This window comes from Diaphorina citri, unplaced genomic scaffold, assembly GCF_000475195.1.
Source record: "Diaphorina citri unplaced genomic scaffold, Diaci psyllid genome assembly version 1.1 scaffold2110, whole genome shotgun sequence".
NCBI classification, from domain to species: Eukaryota; Metazoa; Arthropoda; class Insecta; order Hemiptera; family Psyllidae; genus Diaphorina; species Diaphorina citri.
Window position 1 is genome coordinate 4,491 of NW_007379535.1, and position 24,476 is coordinate 28,966.

The 24,476-nt window shown below is 39.1% G+C and overlaps 2 protein-coding genes across 3 annotated transcripts in view; both read right to left on the reverse strand.

Annotated features, from left to right (window-relative positions):
* LOC103518185 (clathrin heavy chain-like) overlaps positions 1-20,802 on the reverse strand; it is a gene marked incomplete at its 3' end in the record, with an annotated part of 25,245 nt that extends 4,443 nt beyond the window's left edge. Inside the window, 8 exon segments of the mRNA XM_026830068.1 lie at positions 3,041-3,259; positions 3,938-4,016; positions 4,868-4,935; positions 6,290-6,583; positions 8,312-8,491; positions 9,361-9,710; positions 11,084-11,321; positions 20,396-20,802. Coding sequence (XP_026685869.1) covers positions 3,041-3,259; positions 3,938-4,016; positions 4,868-4,935; positions 6,290-6,583; positions 8,312-8,491; positions 9,361-9,710; positions 11,084-11,321; positions 20,396-20,437 — 1,470 coding nt within the window.
* Positions 20,803-21,320: 518 nt separating this feature from the next.
* LOC103518183 (mediator of RNA polymerase II transcription subunit 21-like) lies at positions 21,321-23,988 on the reverse strand. 2 transcript variants are annotated; one of them, XM_008483239.3, is made up of 4 exons: positions 23,802-23,988; positions 22,858-22,975; positions 22,564-22,664; positions 21,321-22,027 (listed from the first exon to the last, which is right to left on the reverse strand). In XM_008483239.3, the coding sequence occupies exons 1-4, from the start codon at positions 23,841-23,843 to the stop codon at positions 21,839-21,841; spliced, it is 450 nt and encodes a 149-aa protein (XP_008481461.1). In that variant the 5' UTR covers positions 23,844-23,988; the 3' UTR covers positions 21,321-21,838. The 2 variants fall into 2 exon arrangements, with proteins under 2 accessions (XP_008481461.1, XP_008481462.1); XM_008483240.3 differs by having other exon boundaries at positions 21,321-22,015; positions 23,802-23,984.
* Between the last annotated feature and the right edge of the window lie 488 nt (positions 23,989-24,476).

The window sequence follows — 24,476 nt, forward strand, 5'->3', positions numbered from 1 at the left end:
AAAAAAAAAAAAAAAAAACTTTAGTTCTTACCTTAGCGGCCTCCGAATATTGGCCATTGGTGAAGAGAAGATTGAACTTGCGCACAAACAGGTCCTCGGCTCCGGCCAAGTTATTGCGTACGGCTATCCGCAACGCAAGGTCCGGGTTCTGTAGCGTACCGTTAATGTAGGGGATGATGTTGTCTTCATCTACACTCACAGAGAGTACTTGACCTGAACATAGGCAAAATACGAATTATAATTACGAACAAGATACGAATTATAATGAGAAAAAAAAAAACATATAAGATAGACCGACCCTACACAGTTTCTGAAAAAAGTGCTTTTTTGTTGATCAGTGTTATTAGAACAGTGAGTAGTACACAAACTCTCTATAAAATAGATCTCTGAAAGCAAGATCCATGCTGTTTATTCACTCATTGCATTAGCACACTAATCGCCGCTCTATCTTCAGAACCCCAAAACCTAGAAAGTCGAAATGTGGTAAGTCGTGCAATAAGAACAAAATCTGGCTAAAGGGGGTTTTTTCACATGATAATACTAATAATAATAATCATAATAATAATAATAAAAATCAAAACCAATGTCCAATTCTGATCAATTTTCAGTGGTAAAGGACAGGCAACCTGCCAGTAAGTAAACAAATAACCAAAGGCATTGTTACTTTCCTTCTTAACCCTTTACAACACCAGCTAACCCCTACGGGTGCTTATACGTACCTTTCCGGTTAACCCCTATGATGCCGCCGGTCGCCTCGTGCGGGGCGGTCACGAAGATCGTATCGCTGCTAATCCGATTCATATAGATACACGTCGCCGTCTCGATATCATACACGTGAATATAGCCAAACTTGGTGATCAGGTACACCACGTCGTATTTCGCCGACACCTGTACCAAGGAAGAAAATTTAAAACCACTAAAATCAGTTCGCAAGAGAATTATAAAAGCAACGTTAAAATCCATATTCATCAAAACATCAAAGAGAAGAAAAAATGAAACAATTCAAAATCTTGAATTTTAAAAATCTACATAAACACATTTTAATATTAAAACACTATTAAGAAGAGCAACATAGAAGAATACACATCATACACCATACAAAATTAGAAGTACACAATACATAATTCCAACATACAATAATACATACGGCAAAACAACAATAAAATACCAAGTTCCTAAATTCTTAAATGAACTGCCTAACGAATTAAAAAATATTGAGAACAAAAATATGATGAAAAGAGAAATTTAAAAATATTTCCTGGAAAATAATGATGAAATATGATTATGAATGAAATATGATTAAGGAGCGCGGTAGCGGTAGCGCTCTTCCCCGCCAAATCAAGAAAGTTTGACTGTTACAACTAGAAATAGAGAAAACAGAAAAGGCATAACAAGAAGAATTTTATTGAAATAACATACAGAAGAAAATCGTTCCTGAAAAGTACTAATGGGTATTTTTTGTTCCTATTAGTACAGAAAAGCAAGAGAGAATGGGTGACGATAAATTATGTGGTTGGATGGAAGTGCTTTTCCAGGAGAATCCGACCAGTTAAGGCTGATCTCACCACTGAGAGTTAAAATATATACAAAACCATCGGCCCTTGCAGAAAGAAAAAAAAAAAATCTGGTGTGAACATCACACGACTTTCCTCATCCTATTGAATGATGCTTATTTTGGGTGTTCTTGTTCTTATAACCAAACTTTTATAATATCTCTAACCGTTTAGTCGGTATAGCTGAAAACCGCCAAAAAGCGGTCAAAATACCGCCATCCGCAGTACCTATCTCGACCAAAAGTTTCGTGTCGTATCCTTGTCACATTTGACATCTACATACCAAATTTCAAGTCTCTAGCTCTTACCGTTCTCGAGATATTTTGTTTACAGACAGAAGGTCAGACAGACACACGGACCAATGGCTGAAACTTTGTATTTAGGCTCTAGGGACCTCAAAACGTGTTTTGGCACTAAAAATTGACCATCGAAAATTTGACCCGATTACATTACTTTCCTTCCTATAGGATAAGGAAAGTAAAAAGACGAGAAACTCCCGAATTACATTAATTTCCTTCCTATAGGATAAGGAAAGTAAAACTCCGCTCAAATTCATTTTCTGCGGGGGTAGGTAGGTTAAGAAGGGTCAAGACTCCGTTGAAGCCACTTATATTCATTAGTACGGTTTGTTTATTTCCTCTTGAGTTCGGACTAGGCTAGGGTCAAGGGTCGGAACTCCCGCAAAAGAGCCAATGTGTTTAATGCTATGCTAAACTTGAAGAAAAAAAAAAAAAAAAAAACCTCACAATTCACTTCGTTCAATCAAAAAACCTCGAACACCCACCTTGTTGGGAACATCTAAGGTGTTAACTTATGGATTTTTCGACCGAAAGGTGAAAAATCATCGAAATTTGACATGTCGATCGACATCAATTTTGTAGATGGTGCTTTACCTTCTGCACGTATATCTCGATGTATTTCTGCAAGTTGTTCCTGTACAAGTACAGCACCAGGTCGTGCACAAATCTACTTTGTTTTATCTTTATTCTAATCTACTTTATTTCACATTTATTTCATTTTATTCTATTCTATTTTACCTTCTGTACGTATATCTCGATGTATTTTTGCAAGTTGTTCCTGTACAAGTACAGCACCAGGTCGTGCACAAATCTACTTTGTTTTATCTTTTGGGAACATTGGCTCTCAGATACACCGAAAGGGCCAGGGTCGGATCCGACTGTTTCACCAAATCTCCGAGCTCCTCGGAACACTCCAGCTTCTCTTCCTTCAGCCACTTCTCCAGTAGGTGTTTCCGCCCCTGAATTAGTGGAAAAAAAAACATTATTATTCCACTAGAGAATATTTTCAAAATACAATTGAAAAAGTAAAAAAGGAAGAAGTATAGCCAGCCTAGTTAGCTTAGTTGGTAGTGCGTCTGCCTTGTAAGCGCTAGGCCGCGGGTTCGATTCCCGTCCGGGGCGGATTTTATTTTATTTCATTTTATTCCAATGATCCAATCTATTTCATTTTATTCTATTCTATTTTACCTTCTGTACGTATATCTCGATGTATTTCTGCAAGTTGTTCCTGTACAAGTACAGCACCAGATCGTGGACAAAGTCGAATCGGTCGCACACAATGATCAGGGGTAGCTGGTCCGTCAGTTTGGCTTCCTTGAGGAAATTCTTGACGCGCTCCGCATTGTAGCAGTTCGACTCGCGACAAATCCGTTCGACTTCCTTGATTTGACCTGTCTTGCAGGCCGCCTGGAAAACAAACACAAGGAAAATTTCTGTAGAACAAAATAATATATTGTTTTCAAATGCTCGAAGTTGACTATTAGGTCATTTTCCCTATAGAACGAAATCGAATGTACCCTATTTTTACCGCCAGAATGAGACTGAAAAGTCCCTTTGCTCCCGCAGTCTAAACAAGGTCTTATGTATTTACAGTAATCTTACAATAATTTTTTGAAAATTATAAAATAATAATAATAAAAAAAAAACTTGCTTGGATTTAAAAATCTGTAGAGAGAGAGACAATCGATAAAATGTATTGACGAACTGTCCAAAGTTTGGGTTGCCAAAACAGCGCACTTTTCATCAGACAGAAATTTCTTCGATTTCCTTGCTTGGATTTAAAAATCTGTAGAAAGATACAATCGATAAAATGTATTGACGAACTGTCCAAAGTTTGGGTTGCCAAAACAGCGCACTTTTCATCAGACAGAAATTTCTTCGATTTCGGGGCGAAATCACCCCCCTACAGTTTGCTCAATGATTTCTTATCTGTTTACCTGAATATATTTGAAGTGAACCTCCTGGTCTTGGCTGTAATTGACAATAGATCCGAGGAACTAGAACCCTCGTAGGTTTTGAATGATTCGAACCCACAACCTCCGGGTTGAGAGTCCCCTAACCACTTGGTCACAGAGGTGAGCTTACCTGAATATATTTGAAGTGAACCTCCTGGTCTTGGCTGTAATTGACAATAGATCCGAGGAAGTAAAACAGACCTTCGTAACTCTTAGTGTATAACTCAGCATTATGTAATGTTGTTGTTGTTGTTTTCAAATGCTCGGAGTTGACTATTAGGTCATTTTCCCTCGTGTAAAATAGTCGGCATTATGTAATGTAAATGCAGTTTCTTTGTGTTATTACATCACAACTTTGGTGCTCACTGCAGCATTGTAGCATTTTTTTCAATATCTCAAAAATCCCAACATCCAATGTTTACCTACCAGGCACCGGTCGCTATGCGCATTTATATGTCATAGCTACTCATTTTCCTCACGAGGCTGAGTGGGCCCTGCAACCTCCAGTCACGGAATCAATCATTTGCATGATACAAATTTCATGACCCCGCCGGGAATCGAACCCGGGTCTCCCGCGTGCAACGCGAGCACAATGATCACTACGCCATGGGAGCTGACTAACTCAGCATTAATAAGAGCCTCCTTCAGAATAGAATATATATCCTGCCCGAACAGGTCTGAAAAGTCCCTTTACCCCATCAGTCTAAAGAAGGTCTCGTATATTTAATAGTTGATTGAGAATAGAATTTATTTATTAAGCCAGTCTCGTTAGCTTGAAGGTTCGATTCAAGCTCGGGGCGAACTTTATCCGAAGCAGATAAGGTTTGTTCTCGGAACAGCTGGCTTTCTTCTATCCCTACTCCTCTCCAATTTCAGAACTCTAAGTACTCCGTTGTTACAAATCCCTCTATCACACATAAAAAAAAATAATAATAATAATAAAAAAAATTATAATTGGGATTGTAGACATAAATCTATTCCAATTTCGGACTCAATTCGAAATACGGAAACTCTAGTTTTCCGAGAAAAAAAAAAAAAAAAAAATTTTATTTTTTCGTAACTCTTGAATGATTCGAACAGATCAATCAACGCCTTCGTGGTCAACTGCTCGTGATACTTGGTGGCAATCTAGAGGGAGAAAAACCGGAAAATCAGTAGTGGAGGAGAAAAGTATGTAATAGAGAGAAAGATTTAAAATGTATTGGTTCAGCTCCCATGGCGTAGTGGTCACTGCACTCGCCTTGCACGCAGGAGACCCGGATTCGATTCCCGGCGGGGTCAAGAAATTTGTATTATGCAGATAGTTGATTCCGTGACTGGCTGTTGCGGGGCCCACTCAGCCTCGTGAGGAAAATGAGTAGCTATGACATATAAATGCGCATAGCGACCGGAGAGAAAAACCGGAAAATTAGTAGTGGAGGAGAAAAGTATGTAATAGAGAGAGATTTGGTGTATTGGTGTTGTGTGTCTTTATATTGGTGAGTGTTTTGTGGTGAATAGTGGAGAATAGAGGAGAGGAGAGAATAGAGAAAAGAGAGAGAGAAAAAGAAAGAAGAGGTGAATAGAGAGAAAAATGTATTGATGACATTTTGAAAAAACCTCTTCCATGCGCCTCGGTTTTGGACCTGGCTGACTTCCAACTTCTTCTCTTTCAAATCCTGTGGAAACACTGTGTGCATATATCTCGTTTTCGGTCTTCCCCTGTCTCTCTTACCTCCAACTTCCATATCTCTCAGCCTCTTTCCAACATATTCTTGATCTCTTCTTTCTACTTGTCCAAACTATTGAAGCTTTTTTCCTGAATTTTCCTTGAGATCTCTTTCACCGTTCTGGACTGGCAAAATAATAATAATAGTGCTTATTTATACTGCTCGCATAGGACTGAAAAGTCCCTTTACTCCAGCAGTAGGCTACTACTATTATTGTGGTCAAATTCACAAATTATATTGAGGATAAAATTCCATACCTCGGCTGGGATTGAACCCACGCCCTCCTGTTTAACAAGCGAGCGTCTTGACCACTACACCACCGAGGTAGGTTGTAGACCGAACACCGAAAGTAGACCCACTTAAAGGAAGATCGGAACCTACCTACCCAAGCATTTTTGATTCCACCAAAATATTCCACTGTGGACGCCCACACTTGCTGCCGCAGGCCACTTATCTTCAATGGTTATCTGAAAGAGGACCTCTGAGTGAAATTTTGCTAATTTTCGATGAAAAAATCCAAGAATTAAAAAGTCTGCCTCCCATGTTAAGGGAGATGAGTTAATGCATGGGTTTCTGTGGATAAACACCATGGAATATGCTTTGATAATCAGGGATCAGGGTGTCGAAACTGAAAATTCATATCTCCTTGGTGGAAAAAAGTTAAACTAATAAAATATGGTTTAACTCAAGTACAGTCCACTTCAACTGGGAAGTCCGATGACCTTTGGGTGCGCACTCGTCAAAAAATAGCTCGTTGATTAACAAGTAAGCATGTGAATAGTTGATCCCATGGGATTTTTCACGCCGAATCGAATGGTGAAACTTTTAGAACTGTATATTACCTGATTAATGTCAGCCAAGGGCTCATCATCTTGGACGAGCATCTGGGCAAAGCCCACGCCCTGGTCTGGATTCACGCGCATCACATTTCTCAACAGAAACACGTAGTCCGGGCTATAACCCACTTTCTTAGCGTAGAGCACGATCTTCTGGAACTGGCCTGTTTCCGCAAAGCTTTGAATCACCTGGGAAAAGCAAGAAAGAATGAGTGACGATAAATTATGTGGCTGGATGGAAGAGCTTTTCCAGGAGAATCCGACCACTTAAGGCTGATCTCACCACTGAGAGTTAAAATACAATTTACAAAACCATCGGCCCTTGCAGAAAAAAAAAATTCCGCTCAAATGGAGCAGTTGCAAATGGGTAAAAATTATAAATAAATGGTCGATTCTTATGTAAAAAGTTGGGAAAAATCCAAATCTGAGGTCAAAACTCCGAAAAAAATAATAGAAAGTAATAGCTGTAAAAGGTCGAAAATTCAATTTTTATTTTCCGTTCTGATGAAAGAGTTCAAATATGTGTGACGTCAGACTTTACGCACACACACACACACACACACACACACACACACACACACACACACACACACACACACACACACACACACACACACACACACACACACACACACACACACACACACACACACACACACACACACACACACACACACACACACACACACACACACACACACACACACACACACACACACACACACACGCACACACACACACACACACACACACACGGACCAATGGCTGAAACTTTGGATTTAGGCTCTAGGGACCTCAAAACGTGTTTTGGCACTAAAAACTGACCGTCGAAAATTTGACCCGATTACACTACCTACTTTCCTTCCTATAGGATAAGGAAAGTAAAAAATAAGTTTGAAATGGGTCTTCGGGCCATCTAGTGCCAAAAACGCAATCATCGGATTCGAACCCACGCTCTCTCGTATACCAGGCGAGCTTCTAACCACTGAATTATGAGCTCCTGACGAATGAATGTCTGAATTAAAACATGTTTTCATTTTAAATTCTTGCGGAAAATATTTGTCGATTAGCCCCTCTCGGGAGACCACTAGGGCCATTTGTATGATTTTCTGTGGTGTCAAAAATATAAACATCAAAACACAAAGAAAAATAGGCATACCAGTCTGGAATAGGCAATATCGATGTTTGCATTGCATATACAGGGTAAGCCAGAAGTCAGCAAAAAAACTCTCAGTTATGTACAGAAATGACGTCAAGTATGGGCCTGATAGGGGTTTAACCACACTGTATAATAGTTACGGTTTTCAGTGACGGGGTTATACCCTCTATTCGGCGGGGTTATACCCGCCTCCTTACATTTACCCAACCTGAGTAGGCCCGGAAAAGCCTACGTGATTGCCTTGAGGGTCACCCATCCGGCTGCTAACCACGCGTAGCATATCTTAACTCCAGTGATACATTGTCATATTGGTGCATTAAAATTTTGCATTCAATGTGCCATCGCTTTTCTGTCTGAATAAAACAAGACCGTTGCGTTGTTGGGAAAATGGTCTGGGTTGCAAATGCATTTTTTTTTTTTTTTTTAAGATGAGTGTTCCACCGCCGTTTTTTTTTCGTAGCAATGAAACAACTGCTACATTAGACGCATGTGGCCTGTGTCGTAGCATGCCCATCCCGTAGTATGCCTCTCATCAGATGAGCGATAAGAGACACAATACTTCCCATTTAGGTGCTGGGTCAACACGAGAACACCAGAAAGTAACCCGTTGAAATATTTGCAATCGAAAAAAGAGTACAAATTTTTGTCGATGGTGGGATTCGAACCCGGGACCTTCTGCATGGCAAGCAAGCGCGTTACCACTGGACCAACCGTGCTCCCTCCTTGTTGTTTAGTATATATTTATTGTACATTATACCTTTGTAAATATTCCAAATAAAAAAGTGTTAAATAATATGTACCTGGGCCAGCACAGGTCGACACAGTTCGAGAGACTCGTGCTTGTTCAGTTTGCCGTGGTCCAGGAGGATGCCGAAATATTGCAGGAGAGGGGAGGTCTGACCGGCGGGCGTGGGGACCTGCTGGAATTTGACGATGGTCTGCGGCGTGCGGAGGATGCCCTTCGGCGCGTTGGCGGCCACCTGAGAAAGAGAAGATGAAAAATTAATCGTGAATTATTTGTGGCGGTTTGGTAAAGTCGAGAGTGGAATAGAATATACCTTGTTTATCCTGCCCGATTAGGATTTTTAGTGTGATCGGTATTGTTGATAGTTAAAAAATGGTTTTGTCAGATGTGGAGTGTGGACGGTGCGGACTGACGGTCCGTATGGTCCGCACTTCAAAGTCTGACAAAATCAACGAGAAAAAAAAAAAAAAAACATACATTAGATAGATACCAAATAGAAAAAATAAAAATGTAATTGTCAGGTAGTTTTAAGACCTATCTTTATGTATATTATTATCACAATAAAATCAACATTTATTTACAATTACAATTTACAATATCTCCTAGAATTGATTCCATGGTCCTTTTGACCCAATTAAATAAATATTTAAGTTGTTATCTCGGCTTGATAGGTCGACTAGTCCGAAAAGAATTGGCAGGCGACCAATCAGATAATGCGATTTATGTATATTATTATCAAAATAAAATCAACATATATTTACAATTTACAATGAAAAATTAATCGTGAATTATTTGTGGCGGTTTGGTAAAGTCGAGAGTAGAATAGAATATACCTTGTTTATCCTGCCCGATTAGGAGTAAAAACTCCCTTTACCCCAGCAGTCTAAAAGGTCTCGTATATTAAATTGACCTTGTCTCTTCACAATTTGAGTGTATAACAAATTGAAGAGAGAAGGAAGACAGGATAGGAGAAAGCCAGCCGTTAAGAGAACGAACCTTATCCCTTCAATTTTTATTTTCCTTATCCTATAGGAAGGAAAATGATGTACTCGGGATTTTTTTTCTTTCTTATGTTATGTTAATGGAAAGTAAAAAATGAGAAGCACCAAAGATCTCACCTTCAATGGGTTGCGAGCACTTGCGTTCGACCGAGTACAGCTGCATCGCCCCGACCACCCGATTGGACACGGCACTGATCCCGATCAGCAGAAGCCACGTCTGTTTCGGATCAGTGCGGTAGTTGATAATCTGGCACCCGTTCAGCGTCGAGTGGCGGTCGAACATCTTCTCCGGTGTGGAGTCGCCCTCCATGCTCCAATGATAGACGGAGGTCTCCGTCACAAGGGCCAGCGTGTTGGGGGAGATCCACTTCCAGAACACCACGTCGTCGGTCATGGGGTGGGCCTTCATTTTCGACTTCATTTCGATGTTGAAGATTTGCAGGGTTTTGGGCGCTGAAAGCGGGAAAGAAGGGATAGGATGCGATGTGTATTTAAAGTTTTGAAACAGGTAAGAATTAGTGGTTAGGTGGAAGAGTTCACGTAAGATATTATTGTTGTTATGGGATAAACAAGGTATTCTACTCTATTCTTAAACTCACCATTCGGGTTGTTATCATTGCCCGCCTTTCCCTTGAGGGCGATCACCTTGCTGGCCGGATTCATAATGGCCGAATCCGCGGAAATCGGACGCCGAATCGGATTCGTCGGATCGTTCATATCGATGATGACCACCTGGGCAGATTCCGCGATCTTCTCGCGGACACAGATGAACTTGTCGGACTCCATGGTGAGCGTGTTGAAGCTGACACTGCCCACGTTGATACCGACATTGGTCAGCTGGGGAACAAGGAATAGGATTGGTTAGAAGTGATTTACCTAAACATAATAAAAGAAGAACACCAATAAATCAGGGAAATTTTCTGGTTAAAAACAAGGCGGAAACAATTTGCTTAATCATAAAGCTAAACTGCTGAAGAAACTTCTGTGCAGGTCCCAGGACATGTACAAGCCACCAGTTTGTACAAATGGCTTGAGCGTGCTCTCAGTCTCGTGAGAACAATTGAGTTATTTGTACTTTAATGGAGTGACGGCATTACAAGAAATAATGGGCACATAGGGAAAGAAAATGTACGCATATGGAATTCAGTCTTAAAAGTGTAAAAATTCCACAAGAAAGGTAAAAAATCCCACAAGCGTTTTTCCTCCCCATAAAGTCCATCCAAATAAATCCCTACTCAACCCACACAAGTCCATAAATATGGAGGAAAGAGGGAAATTTAAATGGAGGAAAGGGAAAGATTACAAGTAAATGGAGGAGGGAAAGAAGGGATGAGATGAGTATGTATTCCAAGTTTTAAAATGATCAATAATGAGTGATACATATAACATTAAAAAAAAAATAATAATAATAATAACATTAGTGATAATAATAATAATAGCCGCGCCAAGTCGTTCCCCCAAAAGAAATCAAGTGCCCAAAAAAATAAAACTAAACCTGGCATCTCATTCCAAAAAAGTTTTGAAATCAATTTTGTACCCCACTTTTAATGCAGTCGATTAATAATCTTCATTATTCAATGGTAAACCACATGTACAACAGCATTAGCGGCCAAGATTTTAGGTGACGTAGATTTTTCCCTGAATTCGGCAACAAACTACCTCACCCAGCCTGAGTGGGGCCTGGAAAAGCCAGTGCTACAAATATGTATGTGCTAAGGTCCATGAATCCCATCAAATATAGACCTTGTTCAGACTGCTGGAGTAAAGGGACTTGTCAGCCCTATTTCTCTCAAAACAAACTAGGTATATTCTATTCTTGAACTCACCATTCGGGTTGTTATCATTGCCCGCCTTTCCCTTGAGGGCAATCACCTTGCTGGCCGGATTCATAATGGCCGAATCCGCCGAAATCGGACGCCGAATCGGATTTGTCGGATCGTTCATATCGATGATGACCACCTGGGCAGATTCCGCGATCTTCTCGCGGACACAGATGAACTTGTCGGACTCCATGGTGAGCGTGTTGAAGCTGACACTGCCCACGTTGATACCGACATTGGTCAGCTGGGGAACAAGGAATAGGATTGGTTAGAAGTGATTTACCTAAACATAATAAAAGAAGAACACCAATAACTGAAGAGTATAGGTAAGTTACTGGTGTTCATTTTCACAAAGTCACGTCAGAATTTATCAGTACCTATGTCTAAACATAATACTTATGGCCGGGGACATACTCAGAGATTAAACTATGATTAACTTTTAATCGTGGATTAAGCAATCTGATTGGCTAAAAGATTGATTTTTTTTTTCAAGAGGTTTGATAGAGGGAACTGTAACTGCTAACGTCTTAGAAGAAACACAGGATAGGAGAAAGCCAGCCGTTCCCCGATCGAACCTTATCCGTTCAGGCTTACAAGGCAGACGCCCTACCAACCAAACTAACTAGGCTGGCATTTAGAACACACAGAAATGATCCTGATTTTTCATGCATTACAGAACGGAACGCAGGGAAAGGAAATTTATCCCTTCGACTTACGCATATGGAATTCTGTCTTAAAAGGTAAAAATCCCACAAGAAAAAAAGTGAAAAACCTCACAAGCTCTTTTTCTCCCCATAAATTTCATCCAAAATAAATCCCTACTCAACCCACACAAGTCCATAAATATGGAGGAAAGAGGGAAACATAAATGGAGGAAAGGGAAAGATTACAAGTAAATGGAGGGAAAAGAGGAACACAAACAGGGGAAAAGGAAATAATATAGAGGGGAAAAAGGGAAAATATATACCTACAACAAGCGCCAGTCAAACTTTTACGTAAATATAGGTCACAAACAAAAAAGGGGGTGGTGGTGATGGTGGTGGTGGTGGGGAGGGAGTGGGGGGTATCGAATGAAAAGCAGTGTGGATTTCTATTCCTATCTCTCACACGTTTTTACTTTCCTTATCCTATAGGAAGGAAAGTAATGTAATCGGGTCAAAATTTCGATGGTCAGTTTTTAGTGCCAAAACACGTTTTGAGGTCCCTAGAGCCTAAATCCAAAGTTTCAGCCATTGGTCCGTGTGTGTGTCTGTGTGTCCGTGTGTCTGTGTGTCTGTCTGTCTGTCTGTCTGTCTGTTGCCAAAACACGTTTTGAGGTCCCTAGAGCTTAAATCCAAAGTTTCAGCCATTGGTCCGTGTCTGTGTCTGTGTGTCCGTGTGTCTGTAAACAAAATATCTCGAGAACGGTAAGAGGTAGAGACTTGAAATTTGGTATGTAGCTGTCAAATGTGACAAGGATGCGACACGAAACTTTTGGTTAGGATCGGTGCAACGGTTGGCGGCATTTTACCGCTTTTTGGCGGTTTTTGGTGTAATTTAACAATATCTCGGGAACGGTATAAGCTAGAAACTTGAAATTTGGTATGTGGTTCACTAATGTGACAAGGATGCAACACAAAACGTTTGTTTGAGATGGTTGCTGCGCTTGGCGGTATTTTTACCGCTTTTGGACAGATTTCGACCGTTTTTTGGCGGTTTTCAGCTATAGCGACAAAACGGTTAGAGATATTGTAAAAGTTAGGGTAAAAGAACACTCAAATAAGCATCATTCAATAGGATAAGGAAAGTCGTGTGATGTTCACACCAGATTTTTTCCTTAAATAATATTCCACGTTGCTCAAAACAGGGGGATCTTTCCGAGAAATAGTTGAATGAACGAAGTGAGAAGTGAGTTCTACGTTTTTATGCGTGTTTCATCGCCGTTTTTATTTCGTAGCAATGAAACAACGGCTACATTAGACGCATGTGGTCTGTGTCGTAGCATGCCCATCAAGTAGTATGTCCCTAATCAGATGGGCGATAAGAGAAACAATACTTCCCATTTAGGTGCTGGGTCAACACGAGAACATTTTTCTTTTGTCTATAACGTTCTCGAACAATTCAACCGATTTTGATGAAATTCGGCAGAAATGTTCAACACATAAAGAAAAAATTTTCGTTAGATTTTGGGGCCATTATTGAATCGAGCCTATGAAAGCCCCAAGCCCAATAGATGTCCTTGGTTTTTTAGATCTTTCTTTTAAAAAAGATGTCTTGAAAATTATGTAAAACTATCCCAACTCCCACTATTATCAAAGATATCCTTGGATTTTTAGATCTTTCTTTTAAAAAAGATGTCTTGAAAATTATGTAAAACTATCCCAACTCCCACTATTATCAAAGATATCCTTGGATTTTTAGATCTTTCTTTTAAAAAAGATGTCTTGAAAATTATGTAAAACTATCCCAACTCCCACTATTATCAAAGATATCCTTGAATTTTTAGATATTTCTTTTAAAAAAGATGTCTTGAAAATTATGTAAAACTATCCCAACTCCCACTATTATCATAGAGAAAAATAGCGCCAGACGTCTCCTACGAGAGAAAATAGAATCGATACAGTTTTCAAGAAAGAAGAGAAAGAAGAGAGAATTTCGAGATAGTAATATTGAGGTCAATGGATAACATGGAAATGTAGGTATCAATAGTAGTTTAAGGTAACATGAGAAGATAAAAGCAACCTCTTGCTCCACGGCCTAGTGGGTATCCACTTGTCCAGGCTTGCAGACCGGAGATCTCGGATTCGATTCCCGGCTCAGTACATTAAAAACATTCCGAGGGGGGAAGGAACGCTTTAAAAGGAAAGAAACTTAAGACATTGCGGTTTTTTTTTTTTTTTTTTTTAAGAAGTTCAATGAAGGGGGAACTCTGTAATCTGCTACAAGTTCTTATCGTCCCGAAAGCGAAGAGAAAATGAAGACAGGATAGAGGAGAAAGCCAGCCGTTCTGAGAACGAAATTCAAGTGTAAGACTGTATATGTATATCATCCTACCTAGTTTGATAGATACGAACACTCATAAAATAAATAAGGTAGTTTAGTAAGGTATTGCTCAGTTGATAGGTTGATACTCAATATCCCATATCATCCGCGTAGCGCGTAGGCTTGGTCGTCTGATTGAATTAAATCAGAGTCACAGCGTACTTACACCTAATTTATTAATGGACCGACACATAGTTAAGAGACAAGCCAAGACAGGACGACAAGAGGCATAGTCTGTCGCTTACTATAATTTCTTAGAATAGGTAGCTTTCATAGGTAATTATGTAATAATTCCCATAACGAAGGAAAAATCGTCTAAAATTTAGAGCTCACTTCGCGCGATCATATTGAATGTTACCCAGTTAACATATATGTAGGTGAATGTTACATGTTATATTCAGATTTATGGCAAAACAGACGCCAAAAACAGATGGCGTTCATAATCAACAACACGAAAAATATGGAAAGTGGAAAAAAAATGGAAAACACGAAAATGATGATTCACGATTTGGTAGCAAAAACCACGTAATAAATACCAAGGACAAATAACAGAAGAAGCATTATGTGCATAAATTAATGCAATATTGCCCTGATGGTTCAACAGGTTACTTTCTGGTGTTCTCGTGTTGACCCAGCACCTAAATGGAAAGTATTGTGTCTCTTCTCGCCCATCTGATGAGAGGCATACTACGGGACTGGCATGCTACAATACAGGCCACAAGCGTCTAATGTAGCAGTTCTTCCATTGCTACGAAATAAAAACGGCGGTGGAACACTCATCTTGAAAAAAAAAAAAAAAAAAAAAAAAAAAAAACAACCCCTACGGGTGCTTATACGTACCTTTCCGGTTAACCCCTATGATGCCGCCGGTCGCCTCGTGCGGGGCGGTCACGAAGATCGTATCGCTGCTAATCCGATTCATATAGATACACGTCGCCGTCTCGATATCATACACGTGAATATAGCCAAACTTGGTGATCAGGTACACCACGTCGTATTTCGCCGACACCTGTACCAAGGAAGAAAATTTAAAACCACTAAAATCAGTTCGCAAGAGAATTATAAATTATAAAAGCAACGTTAAAATCCATATTTATCAAAACATCAAAAAGAAGAAAATATGAAACAATTCAAAATCTTGAATTTTAAAAATCTACATAACCACATTTTAATATTAAAACACTATTATGAAGAACAACATAGAAGAATACACATCATACACCATACGAAATTAGAAGAACACAATACATAATTCCAACATATACAATAATACTTACGGCAAAACAACAATAAAATAACAAGTTCCTAAATTCTTAAATGAACTACCTAATGAATTAAAAAATATTGAGAACAAAAATATGATGAAAAGAGAAATTCAAAAATATTTCCTGGAAAATAATGATGAAATATGATTATGAATGAAATATGATTAAGGAGCGCGGTAGCGGTAGCGCTCCTCCCCGCCAAATCAAGAAAGTTTGACTGTTACAACTAGAAATAGAGAAAACAGAAAAGACATAACAAGAAGAATTTTATTGAAATAACATACAGAAGAAAATCGTTCCTGAAAAGTACTAATGGGTATTTTTTGTTCCTATTAGTACTTTAGTACTACTTAATAGGAACATAAGAAAGACATTGTTTAAGTTACATGAAATAAACCATTATTATTACCTGCATGGCCACGGGGAAATCATTGGCGGCCTCGGGCGGAAAAAACACGTCGACCGCCTTCTTGGCGAGCGGCGTGTTGCCGGCGGGCGGCGTGCCGACTTCGATGATGTGAAGTTTTCCGCCGGCGGGGGTGCGTACGGCGAAACAGAACAGGGTGGACGGCTCCGGGTTGCCTTCGGATTTGAATGAGGCGAACGAGGCGGCGTGACCTGGGGGTGAGAAACGGAGTGTTAAGATAGAAACACACTACTATCACGTCACGTGAGCTCATGGGGAGTCAGAAAGATGTGCTTCAAAGTTTTCTCATAATATTGTAGGTAATTTCATTCAAGATAGCCACACTAGCTCAGGTCACTTGACGTAATGGTAGTGTGTTTCTTCTACCTTTAGCATCTTTCTTGTTTTTTTGTTTTTTTTTTTTTTTTTTTTTTTTTTTTTAGAAGGAACTCATTGGTAAGTATACCTCTTGTTAAAGTGACAAGCATTAAATGCAAAATCACAAAGCTGTATACAACTCATGTGTGTTAAGCTCTTGGCTACATGAAAGTCCCCTCTCCCTAGTACCTGCTATTTGTACTGATTCCTGTTCTTTACACATGACTACCCAAGTGAAAACTAGATGTTCTCTACCCCACTGACTCTTGTTGAATGAGTAGAATATGCTAAAAAATAACAGGTATATCCTCTACCTACTTTACTATGGTTATAAGTAGGATATGCTAAAAATAGTAGGTGTCCTCTACTCACTACTTATCTATGAGTATGATTAAAAATAGTGTACAAAACATCCACTGTGGTTGACTAAGTAAAAAACTAGGCTTGTATGTCAGCGGTCCTGGGTTTGATTCCCAGTGGGATTTAACTTTTTTGGCTCAGTGCTTGGAGTTCAGGGAGCACTCAGCCTCACAAGAAGAATTGATAAGCTGCTTTCATTATCAGTGTAAACAATTGATGATAAATGGGAAACAATAGTAAAGTAAAGAAGTCATTCGGTGATGCTGTGATAATGTAATACCCACAAAAGCTGTGAAGATGCTTTCTGCTTCATCTCAAATAATTCATGATTTGATTACTTGGGAAATTGTACGCAAACATGATTTCATGTTTATGCTATCTCTTGTTTGAATTATTTTGTGTCATGAATCCTGGCCTAAGTCAAAGTACCAACATGATAAGCTTGGACTACTTAAAGGTCAGAATGCAATGACCCCTCAATTTACAGTGGGAAGGTCTCTTGTTAACATCCAATTTCATTCATTGGCACTTGTAAAAGTGAAAATACCTTGTTGAGTGCCAAATACACAGGCAATATTGCACAAGTTGGCTTGCACAAGAGACTTTTACTGAGTTGAAGCTGCAGGAAAGAGGAAAGTCTCTTAAGCACACTGGAGAAATGTGTTTCAAAAAGAATAAGTTAAAAAATTAAATAATAAGAGATTTTCCCATTAACCAATGTTAACAAATGGTATGGTTCCCACACTAAACTTGATTGACACCTGTAAGTATTCTTATCTCGGAACAATACAATCCTTATCTTTAGAGACACATCACTTGAAAAGAATGTACCTATTCACACCCCCAAAATGTTCACTCAGTTATTGCATATAGCATTCTAAAACTAGAGAGTTCTCTCTAGGCTACTCAAGTTGACCTGTAAAGCAGGCCAACAATTGCAAGACATTAGGTAAGAGCAACTATCTTTGCTACCTGATGGTATCTTGTTAACCAAGTTCTTTGATGAGTCATTAAAGAAAGGAACTCATGTATGACTAGGCTATTAAGTACTAAGTAATAAAGTACAGATACATTTCTGTCCGGTCTTCAAGCTGAAGAATCAGTATTGGAACTTTTTCAAAATAAGGGGCGTAGGATGCAATATTGATGACAATCTCATTATGTATTTCTCTGACCTGGGGGAAATGAAATGATAAGGTACCTATAAGGGTTGGGGGGTAGAGAAAGCCTCAGGCTTATCTTGGCCTTGTGTTACTTTCCACTCAAGAGTTGATTCAGTAAGATTTATTGAGGTGAAGACCAACTCAACAAGTAGACCAAGTGGTTAGCTCAGTGGATTCATAAAATTCTTCAGGTATAGTTTTAACCAAAAACAACATATGAGGGGAGAGAGAAAGAGGGGGAGATAGTGAGGGGGAGAGAGAGAGAGAAAAAAAAGGAAGAGAGAGAGAGAAAAGAAGAGAGAGAGGAAGAGATAGTGAGGGGGAGGGGGAGAGAGAGAAAGAAAAGAGAGAGAGAAAAAAAAGGAAGAGAGAGAGGAGAAAGGAAGAAATTAATAAAGAGAGGAATAAAGAAATGGGAGTGTGAGAGAGAATGGTGGGGAAGAAGGGAGGAGCAAGAGAAGGGGGAGGAATAAGAAATGAGGAAATGCAAGAAGATACCTAAATTGGTAAGTATACCTCTTGTTAAAGTGACAAGAATTAAATGCAAAATCACAAAGCATATTCAATTGAATTGGATAATTAAATGCAAAATCACAAAGCCGTAAACAACTCATGTGTGTTAAGCTCTTGGCTACATGAAAGTCCCTTCTCCCTAGTACCTGCTATTTGTACTGATTCCTGTTCTTTACACATGACTACCCAAGTGAAAACTAGATGTTCTCTACCCCACTGACTCTTGTTGAATGAGTAGAATATGCTAAAAAATAACAGGTGTATCCTCTACCTACTCTACTATGGTTATAAGTAGGATATGCTAAAAATAGTAGATGTCCTCTACTCACTACTTATCTATGAGTATAATTAAAAATAGTACACAAAGCATCCACTGTGGTTGACTAGGTAAAAAACTAGCTTGCATGTCAGTGGTCCTGGGTTTGATTCCCAGTGGGATTTAACTTTTTTGGCTCAGTGCTTGGAGTTCAGGGAGCACTCAGCCTCACAAGAAGAATTGATAAGCTGCTTTCATTATCAGTGTAAACAATTGATGATAAATGGGAAACAATAGTCGGGGGCACGGTTGGTCCAGTGGTAACGCGCTTGCTTGCCATGCAGAAGGTCCCGGGTTCGAATCCCACCATCGACAAAATTTTAGTGGTAACGTGCTTGCTTGCCATGCAGAAGGTCCCGGGTTCGAATCCCACCATCGACAAAAATTTGTACTCGTTTTTCGATTGCAAATAATTTAGGGGTTACTTTCTGGTGTTCTCGTGTTGACCCAGCACCTAAATGGGAAGTATTGTGTTTCTTCTCACCCATCTGATGAGAGGCATACTACGACACAGACCACAAGCGTCCAATGTAGCAGTTGTTTCATCGCTACGAAATAAAAACAGCAGTGAAACACTCATCTTAAAAAAAAAAAAAAAAAATAGTAAAGTAAAGGAGTCATAAAGTGATGCTGTGATAAAGTAATACCCACAAAAGCTGTGAAGATGCTTTCTGCTTCATCTCAAATAATTCATGATTTGATTACTTGGGAAATTGTACGCAAACATGATTTCATGTTTATGCTATCTCTTGTTTGAATTATTTTGTGACATGAATCCTGGCCTATGTCAAAGTACCAACATGATAAGCTTGGACTACTTAAAGGTCAGAATGCAATGACCCCTCGATTTACTGTGGGAAGGTAACTTGTTAACATCCAATTTCATTCATTGGCACTTGTAGAAGTGAAAATACCTTGTTGAGTGCCAAATACCTACACAGGCAATATTGCACAAGTTGGCTTGCACAAGAGACTTTTAGTGAGATAAAGCTGCAGGAAAGAGAAAAGTCTCTTAAGCACACTGGAGAAATGTGTTTCAAAAAGAATAAGTTAAAAAATAAAATTATAAGAAATTTTCCCATTAACCAATGATTGAATAAGTACATAGCAAGTTAACAAATGGTATGGTTCCCACACTAAACTTCATTGACACCTGTATCCTTATCTCGGAACAATACAATCCTTATCTTTAGAGACACATCACTTGAAAAGAATGTACCTATTCACACCCCCAAAATGTTCACTCAGTTATTGCATAAGTATAGCATTCTAAAACTAGAGAGTTCTCTCTAAGCTACTCAAGTTGACCTGTAAAGCAGGCCAACAATTGCAAGACATTAGGTAAGAGCAACTATCTTTGCTACCTGATGGTATCATGTTAACCAAGTTCTTTGATGAGTCATTAAAGAAAGGAACTCATCTATGACTAGGCTATTAAGTACTAATAAAGTACAGATACATTTCTGTCCGGTCTTCAAGCTGAAGAATCAGTGTTGGAACTTTTTCAAAATAAGGGGCGTAGGATGCAATATTGATGACAATCTCATTATGTATTTCAGTATAGCATTCTAAAACTAGAGAGTTCTCTCTAAGCTACTCAAGTTGACCTGTAAAGCAGGCCAACAATTGCAAGACATTAGGTAAGAGCAACTATCTTTGCTACCTGATGATATCTTGTTAACCAAGTTCTTTGATGAGTCATTAAAGAAAGAAACTCATGTATGACTAGGCTATCAAGTACTAAGTAATAAAGTAGGTACAGATACATTTCTGTCTGGTCTTCAAGCTGAAGAATCAGTGTTGGAACTTTTTCAAAATAAGGGGCGTAGGATGCAATATTGATGACAATCTCATTATGTATTTCTCTGACCTGGGGGAAATGAAATGAACTTTTACCTGGAGCAATTCCTGAAACTTAATCGGCAATGGTTGTGTCATGTTGAACGTTTGTGGAAATCACTTGATACAAATAGAAACAAATATATTACACGTTTTATTGTACAGCACGAAATAGAAAGATAATATTTCTCGGTGTTTAATCACAAGATGCATCCATTTCCGTCGGTATATTTACACATAAGTTTTGGACGCCATTCAAAAGTTATTTAAAAAGGTTAAAAACGTAGTTTAATATGCGGGGTTTTTGGAAGTAGAATTAAAACATGAAACCTTTCACAGACAGAGAAAAGAGGATGATTTTCACAAATTAACCACCGACAAAAAGAAAGCAGAAAAAAATCGAAGATAAAAAAAAATTCGAACTTTTTTTTTCCAAACAACAAAATTTTTGACAAGTTCACAAGTTGCGATGGTGGGAGCAAAATCAGCTGATAAACAAATCACTGATGCCACATCGACGTAGATGATGCGCATGCGCAATCACGTTGCCGTCTTCTTGCCGGCAACAAGATTTGAGGGCTCTGTTCCAGAAAAAAAAAAAAAAAAAATTGCACTTAAAAACCTTACAGCCTCCTAGCTAACTTTGTTGGTAGCGCCGCTGCGCTGCCTCGTAAGCGCTAGCCCGCGGGTTCAATTCCCACGTTTGGTGGATTTTATCCTGAACAGATGATCATTTTATGAACGGCTGGCTTTCTCTTATCCTTACTTCCTTCTCTTTTCCATTTTGGGATGATAAGACCTTGGTGATTGCAGTTCCCTCTCTCAAACCTCTTCAAATAATAGTAATAATCAAATAGGTTTTATCTTTTATCATTTTTTTTCTTTTTTAATCAAGAAATTGCAAAGAAACGCCAAACTGTACTACTCCTAGCTGAGTGTGCTAAAGGTTGGGTAACCCTACCAAATAAATAAGAAGAGAAAGTTTTAAAAACGTTGGTGTAATATTTCCATAAACAAAGAAAATTAGTTGATCTCTCTCTCTCTCTCTCTCTTCCTTTTTCTCTCTCTCCTCCCCTCCCCTTCACATCTCTTCCTCTTTCTCTCTCTTTTATTATTATTTTTTTTAACTCTCTCTCATTCTCATTTTCGCTCTCTCTCTCTCTCTCTCTCTCAATAATAATAAATCATAGCCATTTAAAATTTCCGATTTCCTACTTTGAAGAGAAAAAGCTTGTTTGTTACACACTGCCAAGTGGTGCACACCCGGTACTCCTGGTATTGTCACCGCCAACACTCAATTCATAGTTTGTGGAAAAGGTATAGCTCTATATTTTTTCAATGATCTCTCTCCACTTTGCTCTGTCTTGTCTACACTCAATGGGTATTAACTTTACAGTACACACATTTTAAAAATTCATTTAAAAAAAAATCTATTTACAATTTTATACAAAAGGAACAGTGAACACACTTTTCAACACAGTTTGTCACTGTGCAGACGTCCTATGAAGGCTCCACAGGCTTTTCCTGTACAACACCATTTGTCTCCAGTTGACTCTGAGCAATGTCCGTCAAGGCAGCCTGGATTTGTTCGAGTAGGAGTTCACCACGTCTGACCGTGTCCTCCAGTCTCTCCGCAGCACCTTGGTTGTCTTGCTCCAGCTTCCGCAGACTGGCCAACTGCAACATGATCTCAACGTGAAATACAACACAACTTATGTTACAGATAGATTTCAAATGAAATACATACCTGTTTTTTTATTTTTATTCCTTCAAGAGTTGTGTAAAGAGTGAGTGAGTTAAACAGAACTACTCTTTTCAGAGGACTACTCAGTCAACAGATCCTCACTCCCTATACCAGTGGGCAGGTGAAGAGTTCCATGTTTTAGGACCTGACTCATTGACTGAGTCACTTGATAAGAGTAGCTCTTTTATCAAGCTCACTCACTCACTCACTCTTGACAGATCTCTAGTTTTAACAAAACTTTTTATATTCTTCATAGCCCTGTAAGAGTGTAACATTCATATCTTGACTAGAAAACATAAGGGTTTGAGTTCAATCCCGGCTGAGGTACCTATGAAATTTTTTCCTCAATATACCTACATACCTAGTTTAGGAAATTGACCACAATAATAGTGGTGAACTACTGCTGGAATAAAAATCCTTACATGATCTATTTGAGCCAAATCAGTAAGCACTACTCTAATCCTCTGTGGCATCAACATACCTGTAATTCAGTAGTGGAATCTTCATTGGGTAGTGATTCAATGAGTGCATCAATATCTCTCGCACATCTTGATATAAGAGTGGCAAACAGGTGAGCATAATCTGAAACAAATATTTTGCAATCATTCATTTGTGCAAAGGACTTTTTTTTTTACATTGCACCCTTAGAACTTCATTTTTAGAACACTCCTAAAGTAAGTATCTTCCCTTGTATAGAAGTTTTTTTCTCCTTTTAAGTTTGAGCATTTAAGTGAAACTGGAACTTTAATTAAAAAAAAAAAAAAAAATCTATTACCTTCTTGTTGTGTTTGCTGTTGAGGAGTTTGGGATCCACCCCGATCAAATCCGGAAAATTTGCTTGGGATTGCTGTTTGTTGCAGAATTCCAACACTGTTGCAAAAGTTATCTGCTTGCTGAAACATAAAATTCATTGGTTATTAGCAGTCCAAAACTCATTCACTAGTAGGGTTGCCAACTTTTTTTTCTTGGCATATACGGTATACGGTACAAACTAGCAAAATAGGGTCAGCTCCCATGGCATAGTGGTCACTGCACTCGCCTTGCACGCGGGAGATCCGGGTTCGATTCCCGGCGGGGTCAAGAAATTTGTATCATGCAAATGATTGATTCCATGACTGGCTGTTGCGGGGCCCACTCAGCCTCGTGAGGAAAATGAGTAGCTATGACATATAAATGCGCATAGCGACCGGTGCCAGCATGGTAGGTAAACATTGGATTTTAGGATTATTGAGATATTGGGAAAAATCCTACTATGCTGCAGTGAGCACCAAAGTTGTGACATAATAACACAAAGAAACAGCATTTACATTTACAGCATTTACAAACTAGCAAAATGGTGAAAAAATACGGATTTCCCGATTTTTACCTGGAACAAAGGCATGCACCAGAACAAAGGTGTGTTCCGGTGGAACATTTGATTTTTGACAAAAATACGGATTGTTCCGGGAAATAACGTATGGTTGGCAACCCTATTCACTAGAGACAAAATGCTCAGAAGTCAATAACAATTGGGTATTGTTTGAATATGAATCACAGATGTTATTACTGAAACTTGGCCTGGCATATTGTACATTCAGACCTCAAATGCTATGAATGGAATTTTTCGAGCTTTACCGGAATGTTTTACATCTGCCTATTGATTGAGTAAGCTAGGTGTTTCTAATGGGTTAAATACCCAGCTAAGAAACTGCTGATTAGAAAGTTAACAGGAATACTCACCTGGTTTATGAAATCCTGAAGTTGAGTCAATCGATCGGCCATTTTCCTTTAATTCTCAGGATTCGGAGTAAAATAGTAAATTAGGAATCAGCTTATCACCCCGTCCCAATAAAATATTGATTTGAGAAACAGCAAACAGCCGAGAGATCGAGAGAAAAATGTTCAAAAAAAGTTCATCGATTTTTCAATTTTCACTTTAGAAAATGACAACAGATTCAAAAATTCGCGCGGTGATTTCAGTTTTGTTGCCGTCGTTTTGAAGTTGCTGCGAAATTTTCATCTATGGCCAGGCTCACCGACAAGATCACATGGGTGAAGTGAGCAACCATCACTATATCAAGGGGTTCTCAAAGTTGAAAATTTTGGACAGGTTTATGATCCACATGACACACAAGGTATGATTCCCAAATCCAGATGAGTGTTAAGGGAAAGTTCCTCTTTCATCAGCCAGGCCAACCTAATAAGCTTGGTTGGTAGCGCATCTGCCTTGTAAGGGCTAGGCCGCGGGTTCGATTCCCGCCCGGGCGTATAGTGATCATTCTCGGAATGGCTTTCCTCTATTCTGTCTTCTCTCTCTTCGAATATGGGATGATAAAACCTTGGGACATAGTTCTCTCTATCAAAAAATAGTTGAGATTTGCTTATAAAGGCTATTATGACATGCAGCTTGAAATT

What these genes read in the sequence shown, in the direction of transcription:
- LOC103518183 (XM_008483239.3), bottom strand. Translation starts at nt 23,843, where the DNA reads ATGGCCGATCGATTGACTCAACTTCAGGATTTCATAAACCAG. An exon ending in TTCAGGATTTCATAAACCAG is followed by an intron (nt 22,976 to 23,801) that starts GTGAGTATTCCT and finishes TTTATGTTTCAG; the next exon opens with CAAGCAGATAACTTTTGCAA. An exon ending in ACAGCAAACACAACAAGAAG is followed by an intron (nt 22,665 to 22,857) that starts GTAATAGATTTT and finishes TATTTGTTTCAG; the next exon opens with ATTATGCTCACCTGTTTGCC.